Source organism: Phyllobates terribilis, unplaced genomic scaffold (genome assembly GCF_046119375.1).
Source record: "Phyllobates terribilis strain yellow unplaced genomic scaffold, ASM4611937v1 Scaffold_3__8_contigs__length_932513732, whole genome shotgun sequence".
Taxonomy (NCBI): domain Eukaryota; kingdom Metazoa; phylum Chordata; class Amphibia; order Anura; family Dendrobatidae; genus Phyllobates; species Phyllobates terribilis.
The window spans coordinates 734,452,261-734,479,511 of NW_027362763.1; the positions used below are offsets into that span (position 1 = coordinate 734,452,261).

At 39.2% G+C, this 27,251-nt stretch overlaps 1 protein-coding gene across 14 annotated transcripts in view; it reads right to left on the reverse strand.

Moving 5' to 3' along the window:
* NRXN1 (neurexin 1) overlaps positions 1-27,251 on the reverse strand; it is a 1,901,072-nt gene that overhangs the window by 764,489 nt on the left and 1,109,332 nt on the right. For all 14 annotated transcript variants that reach the window (XM_073672110.1, XM_073672115.1, XM_073672114.1 and 11 more), the window contains one exon: positions 17,957-18,076. In XM_073672110.1, coding sequence (XP_073528211.1) covers positions 17,957-18,076 — 120 coding nt within the window. The remainder of the gene's footprint in view (positions 1-17,956; positions 18,077-27,251) is intronic.

Consider the following 27,251-nt stretch of genomic DNA (forward strand, 5'->3'; position numbering starts at 1 on the left):
ACAGAGATCAAATAGCATCAACAAGGACCATAAAAAAAGACAAGCCTACTAAGTCAGTGATCTTCTGGACAATGTTCTGCTCAGAATTGCTGGTTCCTGTCTAGAAATGACTAAATTGATTCATAACACAACAATGACTTTCAGAATTTACCCCCAAAAAATCTGATTCAAATTTATTGGGGGCCTGTAAGGGGTTAAAAATAATAAAGGATTATACTCGCTGATCCTGTGCCCATTGTTCACCTGTGCTACAACTTCCCACATGCATCTTTGTACGCTCCCTCTAGTCTTCACATGGGGCGAGACGCTCATCCTCTGTTTATTATGCATTGGGTTCTGGAGAGGCCGCAGAGAGTAGTGTTGAGCGAATTTGTTCAGCATTTCAAATTCGGGTTCGTGTTCGTGATAACATCTGCATGACAGCGTGGTAAATCAGGGATGTTCATGGGCGGAGCCGATTTTTTGGCGCGAACAAGCCGCAACCCCGAACACGAATTTTAAATGCCAAACAAATTCGCTGAACTCTAGTAGAGAGGAATAAACCTCTTTTTGTGGCATTCGGATCAAATCGAATCTACAAGCTGAATCAAGTGAATCTGCCCAAGACAAATTTTGGAAGACTTGCTCATCTCTACTCCTACTTATGTAGATGTTATTTTCATCTGCATCACCTTCTTAAGGATTGTTGCAGCCTAAATATATCCCATCATGGACACAATATTCTTAAATGGTTGAATTTGCGTTCTGCCACAATGCAGATTGTGATCAGGAATGGTTTGCAAGACATGATGAAGAACTCTAGATGTTAATTTTGCCTCTAAAGCCCTTAGATCTCCATCTGATCAGCTATCTATGGGATGTGCTAAGAAAATCAAGTCCAACCCATGAATTCTGCACTTCACAAGTCATTGCACACTGTGAGAATTCTTCAGTGCGGGCACCGGGAGTGAGCAGTCATGTGATCGCAAATATGCAATATGCATTCTCCCGGCCACATTCAGACAAGTTGGGTGCAGCCTCACTCAATGCAAGTGTACTGAGTGAGGCTGGAAACAGTCTAGTCGGAATGTGTCCGGAACTATGCAAATTGCTTACTTGTGGGCTCCTGGCGCCAGCAGTGTGTGCGATGTGAGGATACACAAGTCTGCAGTCACGAAGAGTGACTGCAGACTTGTAGTTTAAGACCAGATGACCCCTTTAATACAAGCTATCTATAACTATATGGATTTTTCATTATGGCAAAAATATACTTGATTTGCTAAAAGTGGCGTATCCCAGTATTTAACATATCAGCAAACCATGTGTCCTAAAGGGGTTAATATAATAATTAGTGGCTCTACCATCTTGAGATAATGACTCCAGGCCTTAGCAGTTGAAAAGATGCACACTTTTTTTTCCATTTTATAAAAAACATTTGTAATTTTTTACTTCCAATTTAGACAATCTGAAGAATAATTCATTTAATAGTTATCAGATAAACTTTCCTCTTCCAGTTATGCAGACAAAGATACTGTAACCATATAAAAGATACAATCTGCTTCTAAATCATGAAATGACTTAGTGTTATAAATGAAAGCCATGTTATAATGATATATGACAATATGCACTTCAGGCGAGCATCAGCAAAAATGCCCCTGTCACATTCTGTTAAAGTGATTAGAAATTTTAAGTAGGAAGAAAAAAAACTAAAATTCCGCGGTGACTAATTTCTGAACCAATCATGTCTTGTATATCGGCCATGCAAATGTATTAAATATATTTTTTTAAGTCTTTGTCTCACTGCAGTCGGTGACAGGAATTGAGATGTGATCTGATGGCAGTCGAAGAACATAGTCATCTTAGACATTCTAATTGCTAGATATTTCACATATTGGTACATAATGATAGCTAATGGAGCTTATTAAGAGCTATAAAGCACTGTACTGTAAGTCATAGCAGACGGGTGGATATTAGCTTTCATTAATCAAGGGAAACTAGACTTGGATTGCCAGCTGATATCTAGGGGTTTCTTAGTAAATCTGGTTATAAATGTAACAGAAATCTGAATAGGAGTTGTTAAAGATTCAATCGCAACATTATACTATAGTTTAGATATATAGAACAAAGAAAAACTGTGACACTCACCCCATGACTAAAAATTATCCTTTAATGTGATGTGGTGCTCAACAGAAAACAAGCAATACAAAAATAGAGCAAGGAAAAAGCTGTGGCACTCACCCTGTGGCTAAAAACTATCCTTTAATGTGATGTGGTGCTCAACAGAAATCAAGCAATCCAAAAATAGAGCAAGGAAAAAACTATAGCACTCACCCTGTGGCTAAAAATTATCCTTTAATGTGAAGTGGTGCTCAACAGAAAACAAGCAGTGCAAAAATAGAGCAAGGAAAAAAATGTGGCACTCACCCTGTGGATAAAAATTATCCTTTAATGTGATGTGGTGCTCAACAGAAAACAAGCAATACAAAAACAGAGCAAGGAAAAAACTGTGGCACTCACCCTGTGACTAAAAATTAATCTTTATTGCATACCAGGCTGAGGACACATAGAGAGAAAAAAGGACGATGGCTATTTCACACTGCCATTCATTTCATCCATGGAGCATGAATAAAGCGCTTGCCAGCTTGAAACAACCATTGCTTCAAACAGAGGCTGGACAGACATCTATCTGAGATGGTTTAGTGAATCCTGCATTGAGCAGGGGGTTGGACCAGATGACCCCAGCGGTCCCTCCCAACTCTAACATTCTATGATTCTATGCTCTTTTCCTCTCACTGAGTCCTCAGCCAGGTATGCAATAAAGGATAATTTTTAGCCACAGGTTGAGTGCCACAGTTTTTTCTCTGCTCTATTTTTGTATTGCTTGTTTTCTATTGAGCACCACATGTGACAATCATTTAATTGACGATATACCTCTCCATATACTACTTCAATATCCCAATTGCTATGACTAGTAATCCCGACCCATTTTCTTTTTATTCATACCATAGTTTATGTTTGCAACCTAATTACTACATTTCTGTTAGCATAATATGGTTGAATGCTGCCTAAAGTAGAGGAAGCATACATACAGCATTGAATGCATTGCTTGCCCATAAAAGCCCCTACTTCTCTAGTGCTGCCTCGCTGCTGCTCCTCACTGGTCTCTGCTACAAAGCTCCACTACCTCCTCCCTTCTGTTTTCCCCAGTCTTTGTTTACATGTCTGCCATGGTGGCTTCCCATCTATAGCAGGTAGGCACTGCAGCCAATCATTGGCTTCAGTGTCCTTGTGAAGTCTACATCAGCATGGCAGCTGAGTCCAGTGATTGGTTGCAGCAGTCACATGTTGTAGATGGGAAGTCACTGCTGCAGACCAGTAAATAATGAAAAGGGAAAGCAGAAGGGGGCAACAGAAAAGCATCAGGGGCTTAAACAGGTAAGTAATGCCTGATTTGTTATTTTAAAGCATTACCTGCCTATAGCCTTATTTTGATTGAAGCACACATATCCCCCAGCTGAATCAGGCTGCCAGAACCATGGACATCAGAAATCAGAGACCCACTCCTCCCTTACAAATGACTGTTTTATATTCTGAGCAGTTTTTTTCCTAATCCAAAACAAATGTATTCTTACTATTCTCTTGGCTTATCATATTCTGAGACCAGTAGTGGAAGAAGGCCAGCTTTAAGAAAAAATCTGATTTTTTCCATACTGTGTTGGGAGATATTTATGCTGTATGTGTCTATTTGTGACCACCAAGAGGTTGCAATGTGAATTGCAATCAAGGTCAAATTTCACAATAATGTATTAATATTGTGAGAAATTGGAGTCCTAAAAAAATGTGCAGAATGGCAAATGTGGGCACATCTGTGCAAATTCTTTATTTGCTTTTTTAGGTAATATGTTTGGAATTAGATGTTCAGAGAAAGTAAACTGGTGATGTATAAATTGATTTATCTAACCTACTTTATTATCTGCTCTGATGGTGATTTCTCTCTTCTGATGGGTAAAGGATCACTCTTACTAAAGCCAAGTCCCCAGGTGAGGACAGGTTAATGTGATCTAAGGTCATGGCACACATGTAGGTTATAAATGTATTACCGTGCCATATAGTGCCCTATCTATGTCTGGAAAAAAAACAACAAATTACCTTAATGGAATCTTTTACAGGGAAAGACGTGAAACACATCACTGTGGTTAAGAGGACTGGGACTTGGCAATGCCTCAGTGTACACTAATATAATGTGACAATGCTATTATATTACGTATTTGCCAAGTCACATCAGAAGTTCTCATCTGTGTAAATATGACACTGGAGAAAACAACGCGTTTCACCTTTTTTTTCTATCAAGACCACACTGGTGATGAAATGTGATAAGGAAAAAAATGTTGAGTATAATACACAAAGAGAACACAAATTATGTCTTGAATTTCAGTGAAATAGTTTTCGGCACTGCTATTATACAAATTGAAAGGATAAGGAAAGCAGCTTTCATTCTGCAGCCTGCTGTTTCTAATACTAAGGATACCCAGGTCGCTGTTTTGCTGGTTGCCTTCAATTGCAGGAAAATAGCTTCCATACAACCTTGAATTAAGAAAGCAAACATACCCCTCTTGTCTAAAAAAAAAAACACCGGCGGAGTACAGCAAATTGCACAAAGACAGCTAAGAGAAGTAAATATTATTATTTTTTTTTTACTTTTATAGCTGTTTTGATATTTGACAAATCCTTTTATAGAAATTTTAGATCTCAGTTTGCAATAATAATAGTAATGAAGGATTGGTCTGGAAAACAGCTACCTATAGTTTTGGGGTTATTTTTTTCTAAGATCTCGTCTTAACAGTATTATTTGTATGATACAAGCAATTTTTTTAACTTCTCTTCTGTTGAATGCATTAGTAAATTCATCTTCAGAGCGTTCTTGACCCATAAGTCTATGGAGTAATATATGCAGCCCATTTAGAGTTGTTGACCTTTTCAACTCGCATTTGATCATGTCTGAAGATCCATCAGTTCTATCTATACTAATATACTTATTATAGATTGTAAAATACCTCCGGGGTCTGATCACTACTGACCCCATGCTAACACAAAAGGAGAAGAGGCAGACTATAGAGAGCGGAGAGACTGGGAAAGATCTATAAAACAGCAGACCACTTAACCATGACAAGTCTTCAAATGTCTTTATAAATGATATAATGCATGTGATAGTCTTTGGTCTGCTTTTCATGGTCCTGCAGTTGAAGTGTGTGCAGTGAGAATTAAAGAGAATCTGTCAGCAGGATTTCACACCCAAAACTATTTATATGCGCATGTAGCTCTTTCGAAGACAAATCCAGCAATACCTTTACATGGCCAGTCCGTTTTTCCGTTATCGAGAAATCAGTGGTTGAATTGATATGCAAATGAGGCTGAAGAGCTATGGTAGATCTGAAGTCTCTGTCACTCCAGCTCTATGCGCCACCTCCTCTTGCTTGAATTACAGCCTCTATGTTGTGTGACTTCAGGCAAAGGACTCATCAGTAGAGATGAGCAAACCCGAACTTCAAAGTTCCACTGGTCCGCTTATTCCTAGTCAACAGCCAAGTAGCAGGAGGTGGCGATGCTGGGCCAGGAATAGAGCTGGAGTGACAGAGGCTTCAAATCTACAAATAGTGCTTTAGCCTCACTTACATATCAACTGAAATACTGATTTCTCAGTAATGGAGGAATGGACTGACCATTTAAAGGTATTGCTGGACTTATTTTGAAAGAGTATTTTGGGGAGGAGAAGAAATCCTGCTGGAAGATTCCCATTAACATAGGCTGTGGTTGTGAGTAAGGAAGAGCGAATCGATTAGTAATGAACTTAATTCATTAGTAAATTACAAAAAAATTTGCATTCTCGCAAATTCTAAATTTTCGGGATTTGGTTCACACAAAGCAGATCAATACATATCTGTAACAAATACAATGATTTAAATTTGTAACAAATCAAATTTGTTATGAATTATTTTGAAAAATTAATCTATTTGCATGACTCCCGCAAAATGGTAAGAAGCCATTTTGGCATTCCAGAAATGTTCAATTCGGATCACTTTTATTCAGATTGAATAAAGCCGATCGGAGTGAATGTGCCTGAAATGAAATTTATAAGATTCCTTCATCTGCAGTTGGGCAATTTTTTTTTCACAGATTTAATATACAGAATATCTATCTTTACTTTTCCACAAATTTTATTTAAAAATACAATTTCTCACTATAAAAATTCAATACATTAGTGTAACAAAATGTTCAACAAGCTGCAATTATCCACCACTAGATGACCGCATATAGACATGTGTATCATGATCATCTCTTAGCACAGTCAATCAAGTTTTTCTTTCATAGCTTCACTTGGTCATCATTTTGGGATACTTTGAGCCAAGCTGAAAGGTAAGGAAGGACAGACCGACCAGGCTTGTAACTTTAGTGGTTGCAAAGGAAACAGTTACTCCCAGGTCTTGGTAAATGGTGTGGGTGGGGGGACGGGGGGTACTTATATTACTGGCATCTACCACAAAGAAAAAGGCCAGTAATATAAGTAGTACATGAAAAGTCGAAAATGTGTTACAGATTTTACATTGGGACTTGGAAGAATTAAAGAGATTGTCCACTACTTTAACATTGATGACCTATCCTAAGGATGGGCCACCAATGTCTGATCTGTGGGGTTGCGACACCCGGCACCCTCGCCGATCAGCTGTTCTTGGTAACTTACCAGTTACGGAGCTGCACAGCACAGCTCCGTCTACTGTATAGTGGCATCAGACAGGTACTGCACATCCACCTCCTTTTGATTTGAATAGGGGGAGGATGTGCAGTACTGGCCGCGGCCGCTATACAGTAGGTGGAGCTGTGCTGTGCAGCTCTGTAACTGAGCAGTTCCCACCGCTGCCGACACTGGGAACAGCTGATCGGCGGGGGTGTCGGGTGTCCAACCTCACCAATCAGACGTTGATGAACTATCCTAAGGATAGGCCATTAATTTTAAAGTAGTGGACAACCTCAACCTCTGTTATGCTCATTAATAGAGAAGATGATATTCAATGATATGACTACCTGTTAGGCCTGAGGTTTGAGTATATAAAAGTACATTTTGACAGTCTGTGGTAAATTGGAATTAAATGAATATAACTTTGCTAAACAATTTAAAAAAAATATCTAATGGTTTGTATAATCCAAGAATATTGTCTGCGTCCTACTTAATGCATAGTCAGGACATTGTCTTTTAGAACACTAAATATCTATAGTATTTGTCACCTATTATAATATATATATATTTTTATATTTTTTAGTTCAGTTTTTGAAAACATACTTATGTTAAATCTTTCCATTAGTGACTACTGGAACATAATGTTTCTGATACGTTATCTGTTATTATATTGTAATTTTCAGAAAATTACAAGTTCAGATCTAAAATTTCTCTAAATGGCTTTGTCAAATATCAAAATAGCTAAATGTATTATAACGTAAAAAAGAAAAAAGATTTCAATACAAAAGCAAAATTGAACAGTTATTAGTAAAATGAAAAGTAGAAAGGTTCTAGCAAAATAATTTATCATCTTTACCAAAAAAATGGCCACCACGACAAAACAGAATATTGCTCCAACCTCTGATTTATCAATATATCACTAAAGTTTTTGGTAGAAATATATATTTTTTAAATCAACTTTTAAAATAATGTAATGTATTTGGTAGATGATCTAATCAATCCCATGAGAATTAAATTTGTGTCAAATTTTATTACTTTGCAGATATCGGCAAATTTGAACAATTTCTAATTCAATTTGCGTTAATCACCAAAAAAATGCCCCCACCTTTTAACACATTATAGCCACAGAAGGCTTACATGACTGCAGAAGAGATTGCAGGGGTTTCCCCATAATGCCTTACAGCTATCACATGACATAGCGCAGCCAATCAGGAAGAACTATCATAGCCTGTATAAAAGCCTAGGCAGGGAAAGCAGCAGCCATTATAGGGTGATATTGAATAGCAAGAGAACATCAGAGCTCACAGTTCCACAGTAGAGACAAGGATTAGGAAGTCTTAAAACATTAGCTAAATGTTCTAGACAGTAATGTGTTTTCTAACTGTAGCAATGAAGATGATGAGTGTAGCAGTCTGCAAATAATACAGAGATTTAATTGATAGGGGGAAAGATAGGAGATGTGCCATCAGCAGTGCCAGACTCAGTGTGATTGATCACTGATAAGGTGGAGCTGGCATTTGAACTGCTGAATTTGAATTACAATTATACCTTTTATTCTTCATTCTTAATGCACTAGAAAGCAGCAGCAAGACAGTTTTTACAGACAAAAATCTGAGAACAGTGTCAGTGAGAGTCAGTGTTCTTGCTTCTCAAAGGCCCAATGGTGTTTTTGCATTTCATGTGCAATTCATATTTTGTTGGGGGGGATTGTCTTTTAAAAATGAAGAATCCCAATTTCCTTTCATAAATTCTATAAAAGCATACATGAGAGCAGAACCCCAGTTTTAGACCCCATCTATCTGTCAGGAAAGAGACACTCCCGATATATCTATATACTACATAGAGTTGTCATTATGAAACATCCCCTTTAACACACAGCACAACATTGTACAGATTTCGTTTAAATGACCCTTATAATGCACAAATTTCCTGAAATATAGGCACATCCTCCAGCATTATCAAACTAAACAAATACATTGATTCCCAGCACAAAACTACATCATTTTGGAAAATCCAATCAATTTGCATTTCTATGGTCATTTCCATCTTAGATAAACCAGCTGTTCTGATTTACAATGTAAAATAAAAATTGCAGAAAAATGGAAATGATATCATATCTTATTTGAGTTTTTGTGCTTCCTGTAATTGTCTCCAGATCATTTATCTACAAGATGCATCTCATTTTTGGGTTGCAATAATTGCTGTAAAATATAGTATAGTATAAAGTTTCTATAATTCCCATCTAATGGTATTTGAAGTTCTCAAAAACAAGAAACGGATTGAAAAAAAAAAGAGATTTAATGATAATGAGCCACAAAAATCTCTAGACATTGTCTGAGTTCTCTTTTTTTCATGCAGTCCATAAACCCTAATGGTCACAATGGAATAAATCCCATACAACTGATATGGTGGCTTTGCAGAATATAGACACTATTTATGGCAGCCTGTTGAATGAAAGGTGCTATAATCAATGAAGACTTATATTTCCTGTTAAGGGGACGGTTGCAAACAACTTTATTAAATAATGGAAAGCAACCGAACCCGGGGTCCGCGATGCAGCCTGGAGGACTGAGGCCGAACACCTTCCGGGTAAGAAGGTAAAACAACCAACTGAAATAACAATCCCCTCCGTGTTACTGCACACCGGAACGGGAATAGGGATTCACACTATCTCCGTTAACTGCACGAGAGATGTGCGATAAATAATGTATCCGTAGCCCTGTTTACTGCACAGGGACTACACAGCAGGCGCTGGGATGCGTGTGTGATTCAAGCCAGCGTATACATGCTCCCAGCCGGCGTGTTACCAGACTGAGGAGTATCTCTCCACGTGGCTAACAGGCGGTGCCGGGAATACGGAGTCTACAGTCTGCTCGGGGTGTATAGCGACCCCCTTGTCGGAGCCAGACCGTCAGACGAAGCTACCTGCCTCCCTCCATCTAAGGCTGCCTATCCACCGCTAAACCTGCCTGTCAGAAGTTACAACAGCAATAGCACACGTGGAGCCCAAACGACCAAGCGTCCACACAATAACACCATCTCAACTCAATCATGAGAGCGCGCCGCCATGTTTGTGGACGGGCTATTTAAAAATGAAGCCCTGCCCACCGTCGCATTATTGGAGACGTCACCCGCGACCAATCAGGCGGTGCCAGGTCACCGGATCAGCTGACTCCCAAACCACCAATCACGGTCCACCATGTCATGGGCATGCTCAGTGCAGTGAATCCTGGACTTAGGCTGTAGCTTCCCTGTTTCCCTCCACAACATATCCTTCATGTTGCTAGGAACAAAGACCCGAGAGACAACTTGTATATCTCATGCACCAGCTAGGTGTTGGGACCGATGACGATGCTGAGCAGCATCTGCCCCAGCTGGACTGGAAAGGGAGATGACAGAATCCACTGATGATTTTAAACCCATTTCGAATCCAGAAAACGCCAGACGCCTAACATTTCCTAACCAGGTTTTGTGGAGCCTTGAGTATTTTGGAATCTAGTTGGGGATGGAGTTGGGAGTAAGTGTCCTCTGAAAATAGCAGCAGAAAGAGATTTTAACTTTTAAACTTTTAAAACAGAGATGGGAAATTATAAGGGTTTGCCATAAAGGAAACATTTTAGAATATTTTTTTTACTGATGATTAAATGGTTGGAAATTAATGGTATAGCCCAAGCAGACACAAAGGCAGATTTCTTGGCAAAATAAGATGATGACTACAGGTGATCTACAAATATAAGCTTATTATAGATATGGCATGTTCCTACATTCTAGATGTGTTCTTATTCAGTTTCTCGAAGGACCTATTTAAGTAGAAATCAGCTTGTACTTTAATGAATTGACTTCTCTCCTATAGAAGAGTTTCAGGTCTCAGAACATACTTCATCAAGTCATTTTTCTATACAACATGAAGGGTCCTACAAGACCAAATGCACCACACAGTATGTGCTGTGTACATTAATGGAGATTAATGCAGCACATATTTCAAGAAACCATGAAGTATCTCCTCCATTAAACTTATTCAGTGATTAATCTTAGTCATTGGTTAATGTCCATAGACCAGTCTCATGGTACATGGAGAGAAACAACTGCTCTGAGTAGAGTGAGGAAGGGCAGATGAGTTTAGGGAATGGGACTGTACTGCAATTTCTTTTAGAATGACACTCTAAAATTGAGAATATATTACAAATTATAAGCCTTAATTCTATTTTAATTGTTTAACACCAATCATCATGTATGCTGGTGCTACACGGTGACACTGAAAACATCACTATTTTTGAGGAGCTTAGTGAAGTCCTATGGCTAAGGGCTTTGGCAAGGAACGCGTCAAAATGAACATGATTTTAACCTGGCACTATGGATATCCTATTTTTTAATTCAATGGAACAAAATTTTGACTTTTATATTCTCTATGCCTGTCCAATTTTCCTTTTTTTTGCACCACTATTTTTTAGTATTGAATTCGTGGCAACACATTCCAGCATGGGGTGAAAGGATTTCCTATGGTGTCACGTTGTGACATGAGACTGCAAATCAGAGTCGCAAATGTTTTCAAATGTGTCGCTAGTCAACAAGTTACAACACACTTGCCATAGGCGTCAATATATGTCACACACGATACATTTGCCATAGGCTTCAATACAAGTCACACACAACACACGACACATTTGCCATAAGCTTTAATACAATTCGAATACAACACACTTGCCATTGGCGTCTAAATAAGTCATACACGACACACTTGCCATAGGCTTCCATACAAATTGTACGTGATGTGCTACTTGTGTATGACTTATACACAATTTGACTATTTTATTTACAGTAAAATCAGAACTGTAAAATAGTCACTAGTCAGCGAGTGGCAAATAAGTTGCACAAATAATTTTGTCGTGTGATTTTTCAGAGAATTGCTGTCTTGCGAAACATGTCGCTTTATAGCTCCAACCTAACAATCAGAACTGACAAATTTGGGTTAAAAAGTTTGCCTTTACTAAACCTATCCTTAATTAAAAAACACTATCACGTTAATGCTCATGCACCTTCTATAGAATAATAGTGATGACAGGTTGTGATCATTGACAATAATTTGACACAAGAGGCACTGAAACCATCTGCAATTTTTCATGCCTTTGGTAGAGCCTAGCAATCATATGTTTGGGTGCACCTGAATAGTGACACCTCAGAAGAAAAAGGTGATTAACATGGAGATGACATATCTTCGGGTGTGAAGGCAACAACAGTTATTCCATAAACAGGTTACTATCAGTGCAGCTTTCCCTATGGTAGAGAACAAGCATAATTTGCCAATTTTTTTCTTTAAGTTTAAAGTATAACTAAACTTAAAAAAATGCTTTGCTATAATGTAGCCACTTTTTTAGCTTCTACTGAGCAGTGGAGGTCCTGGTCCTGAGACCCCACCAAAGGCTGAATCCTAATGCAAAATGCTTATGGTAAGTCTGAGTAGAGGGGTGTAAGGGCACAACAGAAAGTTTACTGGTCCATATACATGCACGCTCTCATTCATAAGCTGATTGCGTCTCTCTTTTGGCTTAAGCAATTGGTGGTGGTGTCATAGACCTAGCCCCCTACCAATTACCAGTATTTAAAGGGGTTATCCTGGCATCTAATATTGATGACTTAAGTTGAATTACACTATACATTTTTAGCAAATTGTTAAACTTAGAAATAATAAAAAGTTATGAAATCTGAGTAAAATGATAAAAAATGGACCTACTTTATGCCATACGCAACCTTCATTGACCATTGCTCTGACCCATGTATAAATGTAATTCTCATTCTTCATCATGTCAAGAAATGTATGACTTCATGAGCTTTATCTTGTTAGATCTAATGTAACATTTAAAGATTGTGATATATCACATTGTCATTGACAGTGGGCTAGTAGGTCACTGCCCTGGCTATCAATCAACAAACGCAAGATATTTTCCCCAGAAGCAGAACACTGAATACCGTATAACAATTACTCTGCTATATATGTTTTCATCTTGGTCCATGTAAAAATGTGAATTTCCGATTCATCCAAATCTGCTCCCGAGAAACGAATTGCGTTAGAGTGTGTACAGCAAATTTTGTGTTAGTCCCAAAAGACCCCTAGAATAATCACGTCATGCTCTCAATCTCCAATGCCATCGATTAGGCTGTCAATGATGATTTTGCCTAAAACCATAAAGTGTTCTTTTCCTGCTGATACAACATTTTGCTTAAAATAAGGTGGATGCCAAAATGGACTTTTCAAACATTTCATAATATTTCTTATATTTGGTAACTTGGAGTAATTGGCTGCCCATAAAGTGAATGCCCAACTTTTTATCTAGAAGTTAGTGCCATGTTTTCAGTTACAGAGTGTAAAATTTCATCTATAACCAACATGTCTGCATTATTTAAAGGGAATCTGGCAGTATGATCATCCCTCCTAAGCCGTCTATGTGGGCATGTAGGTCATAGGAAGGTGAATCAAATTATACCTTGATATCTGTGATCCGATGTCTTATTTAAGAGTAATCAACATTTTTCTTATAGGAAACCTTTCACCTGGTTTTCCCAATATAAACTAAGGCCACAACCTTTAATGTCTCTTTTACAACAGTCTAGCAACATGTAAATAAGTCCCCAACTCCCTTGCATATCTCAAAAATACCTTTTATAATCTGGCCAGACATCACAGTCCAGTTCAATTGGCGTCTCTTGTCTTGCTCTATCCCCGCAATTGCCGTCCTCTTGCATGCTTCATGTGGGTGACGAGTCCTACGTCATCCACATAGTATCCCCCAATATCGCTCTTGTGCAGGCGGTCTTCGCGCTACCCTGCCGAGAGCAGAGCAAAGCACTGCAATGCACATGGGCCTTGAAGGCCACAGAGCAATGAACCAGAAGTAAAGCCGGCTTATACACAATACAGTATTTTGCTCTGCTCTCAGCAGGACAGAGTGAAGTACTCCTGCGCAGGAGCGAGATTGGGGGTACTGTGTGGATGACGCAGGGAACATCATCTACATTAAGCAATTGCGCGATTGCAGAGATAGAGGAGGCAAGACCAATGATGTGCATCAAATAAAACCATGCCGTATAGGGGGATTATAAAATGTATTTTTGGGGGTCTGCAGAGGGGGTTGGGGACTTATATACAGTTTGCTAGACTGATGCAAAAGAGTCATTAAATGTGGTGGCCTTAGTTTATATTGGGAAAACCTGGTGATAAGTTCCCTTTAAAATGTAAATGAGCTGTTAATGTCTATGGCCAGGGCCTAGATCTCCCAGACAATCTGCCTCCAGAGCTTATTGGGAAGTTACCATTGTGCGGTATGTAGTTCAGGAGAGTGGGCTGTCAGTTATTACATATCTCACCCTGGTATCTCCTACTTTCATTTAAAATAAGCTCTGGAGGCAGACTTTCGGTAAGATCTATGTCTATCCCATAGCCCTTAACAATTAATTTTCACATTAAGAAAAACGTGGATTTCTGTGGTATAAGACATTGAATCAAGGACATCAAAGTATCATGCTACTCAACTTCCAGTTTCACATCAAAATTACAATGGGAGTGAAATTCTTAAATATGCACCTGGTATTTCCTTTTTAATGCTTTGTTCAGACCACTGTTTTGTCATCAAATATAGTCACAGCTCTTCTCACCCAACCCAATTCACCCTGAGAATCAGTAGTCTTAGAAACTCCTCCTGCTGTTAGACTGGACAACATGTCAGCTCCTAATGACAAAGGGGTGAATCTCTATACGGTTTGATACTGTCAGAAAGAGTTGGACAGCATGAAACTGTGTAAGGACATTGTCTCAAATAATAAAACCAATTTGGTAATTTTCTGATACATTTCTAGAAGCGATAACAGAGGAAAAGCGAAATCTACAGTCCTTAATAAAGATACTGCAGAATTGTTATTTCATTATTTACTAAAAGAGACATAAGTTTGGGTCCAAACTCAGAGGAGATCTACTTTTCAGAATAAATTATTATTTTTTTCTCACAACCTGGATGGATGCCATTTTTTTCTATTTTGCCCCATTTTATTCCAAGTTGGATTCCATGGTTTACTGACGCAGCATCCAGTCTTCTTTGGAGTCAGTGCTGCTGCCTGTTATATTAAGTATACTAAAACAGACATCTTAAGAAATAACAGATCCTCTTTAAATGTTAAAATCTTATCTGCTTGTGAAAACACTTGAGGGAGCTTAAGAACCTACCGCAATCACATTTATTATTGAGTTCAATGCGAACCATGTGCTATAAGCTTCGGAGCTCTCCCTAGTGCTACTTGTGCTACTTATACAGTCATCATTTTACCATTTAGGTCTATGTAGAGGAAACCACCATAAAATATCAAGGAATAATCAGTGCACAATTATGCATCTTTTCTGAAAGAAGGAAGGGATAATCTAAGAGAAAACATCCCATCCACATAGTCACCATACTGCTGAATAGAGAAGAGCGAACCCAAACTTTAAAGTTAGTTTTTGGTGCAGAACTCCGAACACAGACTTCTGTCGGAAGTCCGTTTTAGTGTTTGGAGTTCCGAGAGAAGTGCGAGAAAGACATTTGGCAACCCCCTGGCCCTTACTATGAGCATTTTACAATACTACAATTCGGGTCTCCATTGAGTTCTAGGGGTTCTGGTAGCAGAGCCGAACTTTGGATTAAAGTTCGATCAAACCTGACAAACCTGAACTTCCACGGGTCCGCTCATCCCTACTGCTAAAGCCACTGATTGGCTAAAGTGTTAGGTGACTGATGGAGGGAACATCATCACTTCTGCTTCTGGCAGAGACCATGTGAGTGGCAGCACTGTATCGGTGAATCTTTGAGAAAGGTAAGTAACACTTTTTTTGTTGTTTTTTACTAATTCCTTTCCTTTGGCCACTTTGAAAAATGGAGTGAAAAACCCCTGAATATGTCAATGTGGCCTTATGCAAATTTTGTGAAGGACTAAAGTTCTTCAAGATACGAACTAAAGCCACATTCACACGTTCAGTATTTGGTCAGTATTTTACATCAGTATCTGTAAGCCAAAACCAGGAGTGGAACAATCAGATGAATAGTATAATAGAAACATGTCATCACTTCTGTATTTTTCATCCACTCCTGTTTTTTGGCTTACAAATACTGATATAAAATACTGACCAAATACTGAAAGGGTGAACGTGGCCTTAAAAGAAAACAAAAACAGTGATCAAAGATGGTAATTTTCTTTAAAACCTGGAGCCGTGTTCACACACCTCATATGCTGCTTTATAAACGCATATTTTCTGAATGTGTACGCAATAACAATCTTCTCTGGTTATTGCATTTTTGTTGCCTTTTTATGCATTTCCCCCTTGTTTGATGCATTTTTGGTGCAGTGTTTTAATGCATTTTTTAGGACAAAAAAACTTTGATTCTGTCCTTAAAGGTTGTCCACTACTATAGAGAATGCCCTTGTCGATTTAAAAGGTGGAAATCAGACTTTTTGTAAATACCTCCTGTGGTCATTGTTGCCTGTGAGCGGCGCTATTTCTGACCGCTCACCAGGCATCATGTGACCCAGCTGGAGCCAGCTCCAACATCCGCTGATGTCACGTCAAGTTCCGGCTGCAGTCGGGCGTGACCCAGTGACGCGCACCCCCTTATTGATAAGCTGTGGGTGGGGTTTCAATGCGCGTCAGAGGCCAGCATCCACCGCAATGAATGCAGAGGAGGGAAAGCGCGCGGTAGATGCTGGGCTCACAGCTCATCAATCAGCGGGACTGGGTCATGGCCGGCGGCAGCCGGAACTTGAAGTGACATCAGATGCTAGAGTCGGCTGCAGCCGGGTCACGTGCTGCCTGGTGAGTGGTCAGCAATAGCGCCACTCACAGTCAACAATGACCACGGGAGGTATTTACAAAAAGTCTTATTTCCACCTTTTAAATTGACCAGGGCATTCTCTATAGTAGTGGACAACCTCTTTAAGAACACAACTGCATTTTTTTCCCTTCCATTTTTTACATCTTTTTTGAGGCTCCCCATAGAAGACTACAGAGAAAAAACGCACCAAGAAATAGTTCAACAAGCATAGGAGTTTTCACATCCACTTTACTTTGGACAGTGAAATGCATTATAAAAAATTGCATTATTTATGCTATGTGTGAACACAGACCTAAAACAGAGAACGCAGTTTGACATTTGTTTGCCATATGCAACCACTGACTAATAAATATGGGAATCGTGTTCAATAAGTTTTACAATTTATCTCTTCTTTAACGTTGAAAATATGTAATACTATAAAACTCGTTTTTGCCTGACAACAGTACAGCCTCACTAAAGTACAGAGAATGCATTAAATCAGCAAAAAATATATAAACTCCACAGTGACACAATGGGCCGGTATTCTGATTAAATCTGCTTGAAATGTAAAAAAAAATGTCTGCACTTACCTTTGGAGCTCGCTTTCTCCAGACATATCGTACTCAGCGGGTCCTCATACAGCCGCAACAAAAGCTCGTACAAACAGCATATAAATGGGTGCAGCATGTATACATTGCATAATACATATTGTATCATTTTTGGCATTGTAAAAAAAAAATGAGTCTGATTTTTAAATTCCATAGTCCCAGACCATTTTAATTTATAAGAACGCAACCTAAAATATCCCGAAAAAAAAAGTCAGGTCACGTCTCTCTATAAAGTGAATATTTTCCTTCACCACTTTCTCTTTCAAATTTTAATGTGCCCCTGAGGAAATGGAAAAATGGTTCTGGAAATATGGTTTTAAAATTAAGTTAAAATTTGAAAAGTGAAAAAAAAAAAAAATACATTTTACAGGGCAGACAAGTGAGATATCATTGCATTGGAATATACTCTTAATAAGTCATCTATATACTCGCTAAACTTATGAACAAGGTTTGCCAATTATTTCTTGGTGCAATACAGTATTCATAACCTTTAAATTAAAATGCTAAATGTTAAAGAAATGGAAAATAAATCGGAGACTTATTATCTCAGCAGCACAAGAAGATGCATGAGGCTATAAAGCCTTGAATTATTAGTATTTGCTTACAATCTTCATTTTTACATTTTATTTATAGCGGAATTTTAATTCAGTTTGTTTTGCTGCCACTGATATGTAACAGCCAGTATACAAGGGCTGTTCATTTGCTACATAATATTATATAACTATAGCTCACAAACCTAGACAATAGCTTCAGACTTTGCCTAAAGCTTCAAAGCTCTTAAGATAACCGGCCACCATAATACTCACGGTCATTGCACAGAGTCCCACTAAACGAGGTCATGCTGCAGTCGCAGTTAAATCCATCCCATTGTTGCAAGCAGACGCCCTGGTTTGCACAGGAGTCTTCTTGGCAGGTTGTGCTTGGTCCTGTAAATAAAATGTAAAAAAGAAATTGGGCTTGCCACATGAGTATCACTAAAACTTTTAAACACATGTTCACGTACAGTAGTTGCCAACATCTGTGATGAAGACACTCCTACTACTGTTACTTCTACGATGTGTTCTCCAGGATGTTCAAGGATTGAGAAACTCATCTAATGGTTTTGCCTAAAATTCTTAGAAAATAGGCAACAATCTACGGTAAAGATATAATATGTACTGTAGACCAATCTAATATATCATCTTATGTGTTTGTATTAGCTGAAATGTGACTATGATATAGTAAGAATACACAAAAAACAAAAGCAATTTCCCACCAGTACGTTTTACGTGTTGATGTGAAGATCTCAGGTGTTCGTAGTTTGCTCAGTCATTGCATCAGAAATGTTATTTGTATGTGTTCGGGCGGCGTACTTTCGGTTTGAGTGTGATCCAGCAAAACATCAGATCGCACTCGGACCAATGTTATGCTGTGGAGCCGTGCACATGTCCGAAAAAATCTCAGCATGCAAGATTTGCATCCAATATTCAGAATGAATTCGGCGATGCAAGTCAATGAGTTCGTGGAAACCATAGGACTGCAATTGGATGACATTTGAATGAAGTCCTGTTTCCATGGACTGACAGAAAGGAAAAGTTGGAAAAATGTTTTTCTTCATCGCCTCCTCATCCAAGAGAATCGGATCACACTATGTTCACACTCTGATTCAAATTCTTATCTGAGTTTGATCAGAGTGTGATTTGCATAATCAACCCAAATCTAGGAAGAGGGAATATACTCTCGTCTGCACCTGTCCTTTGAAAGAATGATTTCTCAGGATGTATCAGTGCCTGCATCACTACAAGGAAAGACTTTGCAGATGTAGGAGCCCACTACAATTAGAGGTCTGTGGCAATCTAAGAAAAAATGTTCTACAATTCTATGATTGTGAGTCCAAGGGAAAAAATAAATAAACAGGGCGCTTACTGTGACTCTGCTGCCAACGTTGAGCTGACCATGTGATGGACCAGGACACAAATACATATAGGCAGGATCTAGTGGAAGTAAACCAGGTGGACCTTTGAGATCTCCATAAACTAGCATCCAAATTAAGACATTAAGGGGAATGAGCCTTAAACCAACTATACACGATAGAAAAATTGGCCCAAAGTAGTGATGTGTGTTTGGGTGTCTGACTGATCACTGCCCCACCATGACAGATGTTTGCCCATAGGGTAGTTCTGCATGCTATATTCTTTATTTCCACAGCAGATATGTCTGGCAGAGGTTTATTGACTTCTTATTGCAATACATATACATGCTCAACTGATCGGAGCATTCATGTTTATGAGCAGAAATTAGATGGATGAGGGTTTGGCTGGCAGCTATTGCAGGTCTATGGATGACTTAATTTTGGCACAGACTCACTTTTAAGCTTCTCCATGGTTATCCTTAGGAGTCTTAGTTAGAAATGGAGATTTTACAGGACTTTGATATTGATTGCTCTTCCTTACCATAGGTTTTCAACATCAGATCAGTGAGGGTCTGACTGCTGGATAGCAACAGTACTTGGAGGGACTGCAACTCTGCACATATTGCAGTGACTGTGCTGCTCTATTCTATTCACTTAGAACTGAGTTGCAGTGGCTGTGTCGAGTACTCCAACCCAGATTAAGCCTTACTATGATTTTATACATTAGAGAAAAGATGACCAAACCTACTGATGTATGTGTGAAAGGCCTGCTCGCTGCTCATGCCATGGTCGGTGATATATGAAAGAATTATCGGCCAGGTCCGATATCCACATGCCGATTTGGTAGTATTGCAGCCCAGTCCTAATTCCCTTGGGATTGAATTGGATCTTGGTGAGGCTCCAGCACTCAAAAAACTGGACATTTTGTGGTGACTGTGACTGATACTACATTTCAGCCCCATTAGAATAGGACTGAGTTGCAAAGAGCTTCAATAACCGGAGCAGTACTACAGTCCCTTCAATCAACTGATTGGCGAAGGTGTCAACTTTCGAATACCCACAATCTGATATTAGATAGGTCATTAATATCAATTTCCCAGGAAACCCTCATAAAATACATATATTAGAAAAATGATTTTCTTGGATGTTGGCAAGTATTGATCTGCGTGCTCTGCGATCCCATGTGTTATTTTGTTTTCTTGTGGATTAATATGTTGGCATGCCTACTGGTGACATAAAAGAGACACACAGTTCTATGCTACCTCATAACCGGATCATTGTAAAATACAGAAATTAGAAAGGGAGGATCAAAGCAATAAGGCAGTCACTATACACATATTGTCAAGACTGAAAGCACTGATGCAAACCATATGCTAAGTAGGAAAAAATGTATTCAGACGTTTCATAAAGGAAGAAAGGGAAGAGTTTATAGAAAAGAAGACACTCTAACGCACAAATATAAGGATATTAGAAGGATTCATCGTGCGCATTGGGTTTTCAGTCTTGGATTTAACACACAGTGCAGTCTACCTTGCAAGTCAGCTTTCATCAATGCAACTTTTGAAGGCAAAATAATAGCAAAAAAAAAAGCAAAGTATAAAAATGTTAGTAAGCAATAATAAAATGGAAGCAAGCATACATTAAGCAAAGTGAAGAAATAAACAAAAAAATAAATAAATAATTCATAAGTAACATGCAAGCCTTTAAATAAAGAAATGGCACATAATATAAGCCAATGACAAGTGACACTCAAGAATTTCATACCAAGACAAAATGGCAATTTGCGAGCATTTTACTGCAAATATAAAGGTTAATTGAACTGATGATATGTAATGAAGGAAAATTAAAAGTTTTTTTTCCTTGATTGGAAATGAATGCATTAGCAAACTGAATGCATGGTTGCACCCTGACTAGCCATTTGTCATGTTTAGATGGTGTGTATTCTACGCTCCTTAACACAGATTACCCCCCACTCCAATTTCCACTTACAGTGACTGGTTCAATTAAGACCATAACCCATATTAAGGTCACGAATGACCTTTTCAATCAATTATGGAAGGAACACATCCTTACTCCTGTTTTAATGAAGTATCCACAAGGCATGCTTGTCATTTTATTTTCCACTCGCAAGTGGAGATGTATATAAAAAAAAAAAAGAATTTTAGAAGACATTGGGGACGTAAAAGGCTGGGAAGTTTCTAATAAATAGACTATGTGCATTTCCCTATTACTGTGTGAAATGTTAGACGGCGTTGCTGTGTTTAATCAGGGGTGTCTAGTATCCCCAGCAGTGCCCAGCCGAGGGAATAGGGATTAGGGATATCTGCCAGCAGATAAATATTCATTTCAAGTAGAAGCACAACAACACAAAAACAGATAAGAAGTTTGCATAGCTTGGGTGTGGGGAACATAATTAGTTTGTATTATTAATATTAGTTTGTAATCCATATAGGGACAAAATTTGGAGTAATTAAAGAGGTAGTCCACTACTGTTACATTGATGTCCTATCCTTAGGATAGAGAATTAATGTATGATTGAGCAGGATCCGTCACCTGGCACCCACGCCGATCAGCTGTTATCAGTGGTGGCCGGAAGTACTTACTGCGGAGCTTGACCGTCTACTTGTAGTGGCCGCCGCAGGTACTGCTCATCTACCTCCTATTGGATTGAATAGAAGGCAGATGTGTAGTACCCTGACCGGCCACTACAAGAAGACGACCAAGCTCTGCAAGCAAGAACTTCCGGCTGGGGGCCACCGCCAATCATAACAGCTGTTCAGCGGGGGTGCTGGGTGTCGGACCTCGGCCGATCAGACATTAATGCTCTATCCTAAGGATAGGTCATCAATGCTAAAGTAGTGGATAACCTCTTTAATATTACATCATTATAGTGATTTATATAAATTGGACCGGAGTGAGATGCACCTTATATTTAGAGCTGCAATCATCTCCGTAAGTTAGACGCATCTCTGACTTTAAAGAGGACCTGTCACTTGTAATAAATATGTCATTTACTTACCTGGTGTAAGTACCGCTGTTCTCCTGAATCTGGCATTGTTTTCTTTTTGTTTCTGCTCCTCTCCATTCCTGAAATATGGACCCTTCTTTCATTTATAGCTAACTGAGCATGGTCATCGACTCGTCACTATAGACATGTTATTGAGAACCACGCCCACTTGGCTAAACTGTTTTTATACAGGGAAGAGATGGCCATATCTCAGGAATAGAGAGGTGCATGAATAAAAACAAACAAACACGAAGATTAGGGAGAACAGCGTCATTTACTTGAGATAAAAAAATATATCTTAATGGCAAGTGACAGGTCCTCCTTAAAAGGAATCTTTCAGCAGGTTTTTGCTATGTAATCTGAGAGCAGCATGATGTAGGGGCTGAGACACTGATTCCAGTGATGTTTCACTTACTGGGCTGTGTGTTTCAATACAATCAGCCTTTTATCAGCAGGAGATTATCACTACAGGGCAAGCCGCACAAGCACATTATAGTCCAGCCATGCCCCCAGCCATAACAATATACAGTGTACACAGAAAGCGGCCAATCAGTAATGTGGGCGGGGCTATACCCAGCTCAGGATTCTGAGCACTGCTAGATCTGCAGCAGAGAAAACTGTAATTCTACCACAACTGCTGCACCCAATAAACTAAGTGACACAACGCTGGAATCAGGGTCTCTGTCCCTACATCATGCTGTAGTCAGATTACATAAAAACAACCTGCTGATAGATTCCCTTTAAAGGGAGTGTCTGGGTATCTAATCTTATCATCAATAGTGGACTAGAGTGGGTCTGGCATGCATCAGCCCCACCAATCCGCTGGTAATTCTAAGCATCTATGGCATTAGGATGTAAACATTGAATGCAGCTGAACAGTTCAGGTGTGATCAATGTCTAGCAGCCTTTGCTGCTTACTGCAGATCTGCTCCAATTCCGTAGCCTAGTAGCTAGTCTGCAGTACTCGAGTACTCGGCCAGTTGGAATTGTGTGTTGGCCTCAAAATAAAAAGGAAACTGTAATTTCTGCAGATTGCAACGCTTTAGTAAAACTATGTTTTATTATTGTCACTAGTTTTATACAGGGCTTGATTATGAGAACCTTAGAGAAATTCGAGTACGGACTCAATGGAGTACAGTGTATGGGGCATCTCCATCTCATACTGGCGCTCTACCTCAGAATGTTACATTATAAAGCTCCACCGGTGAATATTTTCCCGTACAGCAGCTTTTGGCAATTTGTTAAGCATTCAATTTTGAGCGTCTTTTAATAGATTGTTGTGTAGGAAGTGTTAATGTGTGGGTGAAAGTGTTTTCCTTGCACAAAAAGGCACATTACATCCTTTAAACTAACAGCAAATAACGATCAATGTAACTAAATGAACTGATCCAAAAACATTTATTTCACTGTCAGCAGAGAAGGGAAAGTACGCTAGCATGCTGGGGCTTGTCTTCTCCAACAGGTATTAACAGATAAGGTTCATGTAAATTTCTCTCACGGTACGGTCCTATCTTTTCAGGAAATACCCATAGCTGCTGTTCTTTAGCTTGTGTTAAAGGGGTTTTCTGGGACTTAGGGTATTATTTTTCTTATTGGACTAAGAATTTACAGGCAGGTAGCTGCTAATTACCTACCTGTTCTGCCCTGCGGAAATCAGTCCTGGCTCTGACGGAGATTCTCCTTCTGGTGATGTCACGTCGACAGAGCAGCCCCTTCTCTTACACTCTGTTCTGTCAATGGGGCGTCACTGCTGACATTATGCTGATTGACAGTTTGCTCCCCGCAGTTAGGCAGCAGGGAGCTGGCTGTCATTTAGCATGACATCAGCAATGATGTCACAGAGCAGAGCGGAAGAGAAGAAACTGCTTTGCCGACGTGACATGACGAGAAAAAGGAGGAGCGGTTCTTGACCACTGTGAGCTGGAACAGATCAGCACTGGGCAGAATAAGCAGATAGTTAGTAACTACCTGCCTGTAAGTTCTTAGCCCAATTGGAAAAGAAAAACTTCTAAGTCCTGGATAACTTCTTTAATGGGAGCCAGCACTAATATAATAGTATACAGATGTGTCCACCCTTACTTTTTCACATACATCATTAAATGAATTGTCCAGTAACAGAATATTGATGACCAATTCATGTGATGTCATCAATCTCAGTTAGGAAGGGGACTGACACCCGACATCGTCATAGATCAGCTATTATTTGTTATGGTGGCTGCCGGGTACAGTAACTCAGCTCCTGTTATTTTGAAGCATAATTGGTGGGCAGGTTATCAATATTCTGTGACTGAACAGCCTATTTAAAGAAGCACTCCTCCTCCTCCCATCAAGGTTTTATCCTCTTAATATATCATATTATATAGCACTGTGTACTCACAATTGCTCATTTTGCCTTTCTACCCAGATAATTCTTCTCTTTTCTCTGCTCTATGTAGAAACAGGAAGTCTCTTTACCTTGCATTTATCATCCCCTTCTTCAACTCCCCTGCCATAGACTTTTTGCAGTGACTCATGACTTGCGCAGACAAAATTGACCTCTTGTTTCTACATAGAGCTTAAAAGGATCCGCTTGTCAGTTTTAATCATGTGATATCATAAACTTAATGGAAAAGAGAAGAATTAACTGGATAGAAAGGCAAAATGAGCAATTGCAAGTGCACAGTGTTATATAATATGATGACTGCAATATATTAAGAGGATAAATATTTTGATGGGAGGAGGAGGAGTGCTTCTTTAAGGACTCTTACTTCTCACAGTACAATATCAATACAATATCACAACATGCTAACAAACGAATTAAAGTGAATCTGTCACCACGTTTTTTCTAGCTCATCTGAGAGCAGCATAATTAGGAAAATAGACCCTGATTCCAGCGATGTTTCACTTAGTTTACTGGGTGCAGCAGTTGTGATAGAATCAGAGTTTTTAGATATAGCATGTAGCAGAGCTCAGAAAGCTGCCCCTGCCCACACCACAGCTTTCTGTGTACATTGTCTATTGACAGTGAGCAGCTTATCAAAGGTGGGGGTGTCATCACACCATTTGGCAGGAGGGAGTTAGTGTGGGAAGTGATTATCTACTGGTGATAAAGCCTTCATTGTATGTAAACAACAGCGCACAGCCTAATAAGTGACACATTACTGAAATCTGTGTCTCAGCCTCTACATTATGCTGACAGATCCCCTTTAAACAAATCGTAATTTATGATCACTGAGTGGCCACATTTAGACACTTATAGTATAAACAGTTTCTAGCAAAGCGTTGCAAAATCATGTTTTATGGTCATTTTGCACTACTCATCTTGGCACCATAGCCAAGAAGAAAGGTAATGAAGGACACATCTGCATGTTGAAATATGGTTTTAGATTATATTTATTATATTTGAACATATTTTATCAACGTCTGAGTGTGGACTGTTGCCTAAATTAAAAAGAAAGTCTACAATGTGTCAGAACTTGCCTCATCTATAACACGAGCTGTGAGCTTGGCATATTATTCTTCCCGGGATATAGTCTTTTGCCACAATGAACTTCTGTTTATTCGTCAATGAAAAATATATGTGCATGAATAGTAAATTTAGCTGCTCAGGACTTTAATTAAACTAATTATCTTGTTTCATATTTCAAGAATGTGCTTAGAATTAGCAAGCCAGCTAAAAAAAAAAAAATTTCAAAAAGCCGTTCAATGTGGCATTCAACATGCTGCGACACTGTCAGAAGAGCATAAAAAATAGATTTCCTCTGAAATAACTGTTAAGAAACAGCTTGTTTAATGCAGAACATCTGCCTCTATGAGATCTCTTTGTGAAGTTTGGTGTTTATGATTTCGGAGACCTAACATTTTAAATAATAATGCCTCATTGGCATAATTACTAGCAGAAAAAAAAAAGTTAGGCCAGCTAAATTATAACCATTAGGAAGAAAATGGCAGAAGGAAATAGCAGCTTTTAGATGATTAAAAGAGCTTTCCTTCATCCCTGCTTCCAGAACACATGGTAATATAATGCACAGTAGAAGAATGTCGATCATTTCACAAGAAGTTCTTGAGCCCCTTGCACTTTGATTATTTTGAGGTTATTCCCAACATTGAAATTGTATCCACACAGGATAGGGGATCATTTGTTGATTGGTGGGGCTTTGATTACTAGATTCCTCACTGATCCCAAGAAAGTGGCTTTGAAATGCACCATCGTAATGTAACATTGGCCACAGTTCCATTCATCGACTATGGTACTCGTGGAGAAAGCGAAGAACCTCACTCTGACCTCTCCGGCGGTTCCATAGAAAATAAATGCAAAATTAGAGTTCTTGCACTCTACCACTTTATTTCAATGGGGAATTTCAGAGCCCGGTTCTTGGGATCGTCCCAGCAGTCAGACTTATATCGACCTATCTTATTAATAGAGAGCATATATAGTAAGAAAACAAACAAACATTTGCTTTGAGCTATAGCTATTTATGCTTTGTGCATAGCTTGCCAACTTACAAAGTTTAGGAGGTCGTCCACTATTTTTTGATTGTTGACCAATCTCTAAGATTGGTCATCAATGTCTGATTGGCTGGGGTCCGACACCGGACACCCCCGCCGATAACCTGTTATCGGTGGTGGCGGTTGCTGACCGAAAGTAGTCACTTGCAGAGCTGGCCGTCTACTTGTAGTGGCCGTCGCAGGGTACTGCACATCCGCCTCCTATTGATTTGAATAAGAGGCAGATGTGCAGTACCAAGCCCCGGCCACTCCGAGAAGACGATCAGCTCCACATGCAAGCACTTCCAGCTGGTAGCGCCGCCAACACCGGTAACAGCTGATCAGCGGGGGTGCCGGGTGTTGGACCCAGCAGATCAGACATTGATGCTCTATCCTAAGGATAGATCATCAATCAAAAAGTAGTGGACAACCTCTTTAATTGGTGACCATGCTATGAAAATATAAGCGCGATACAAATGCTTGTTTGGCGCTACCTACAGCTGTTTGAAACACCAATTACTCCTAATATGTTTTATTTTATGATCTTTCATGTGCAATTATTGCCTTACACCGGCTTCATGTGGTTTTTACAAACCATTATTTTCTTTTCTTTAAACAAAGGCATAAATTGTATCTTCAGGAAAGAAAAGTACACAGCTAACATTTATCCAATTTATACCAATTGTTTTGGACAATCTCTTTTTGCTAGAAGGGTCCGTTGTTTGGACTCTCATGA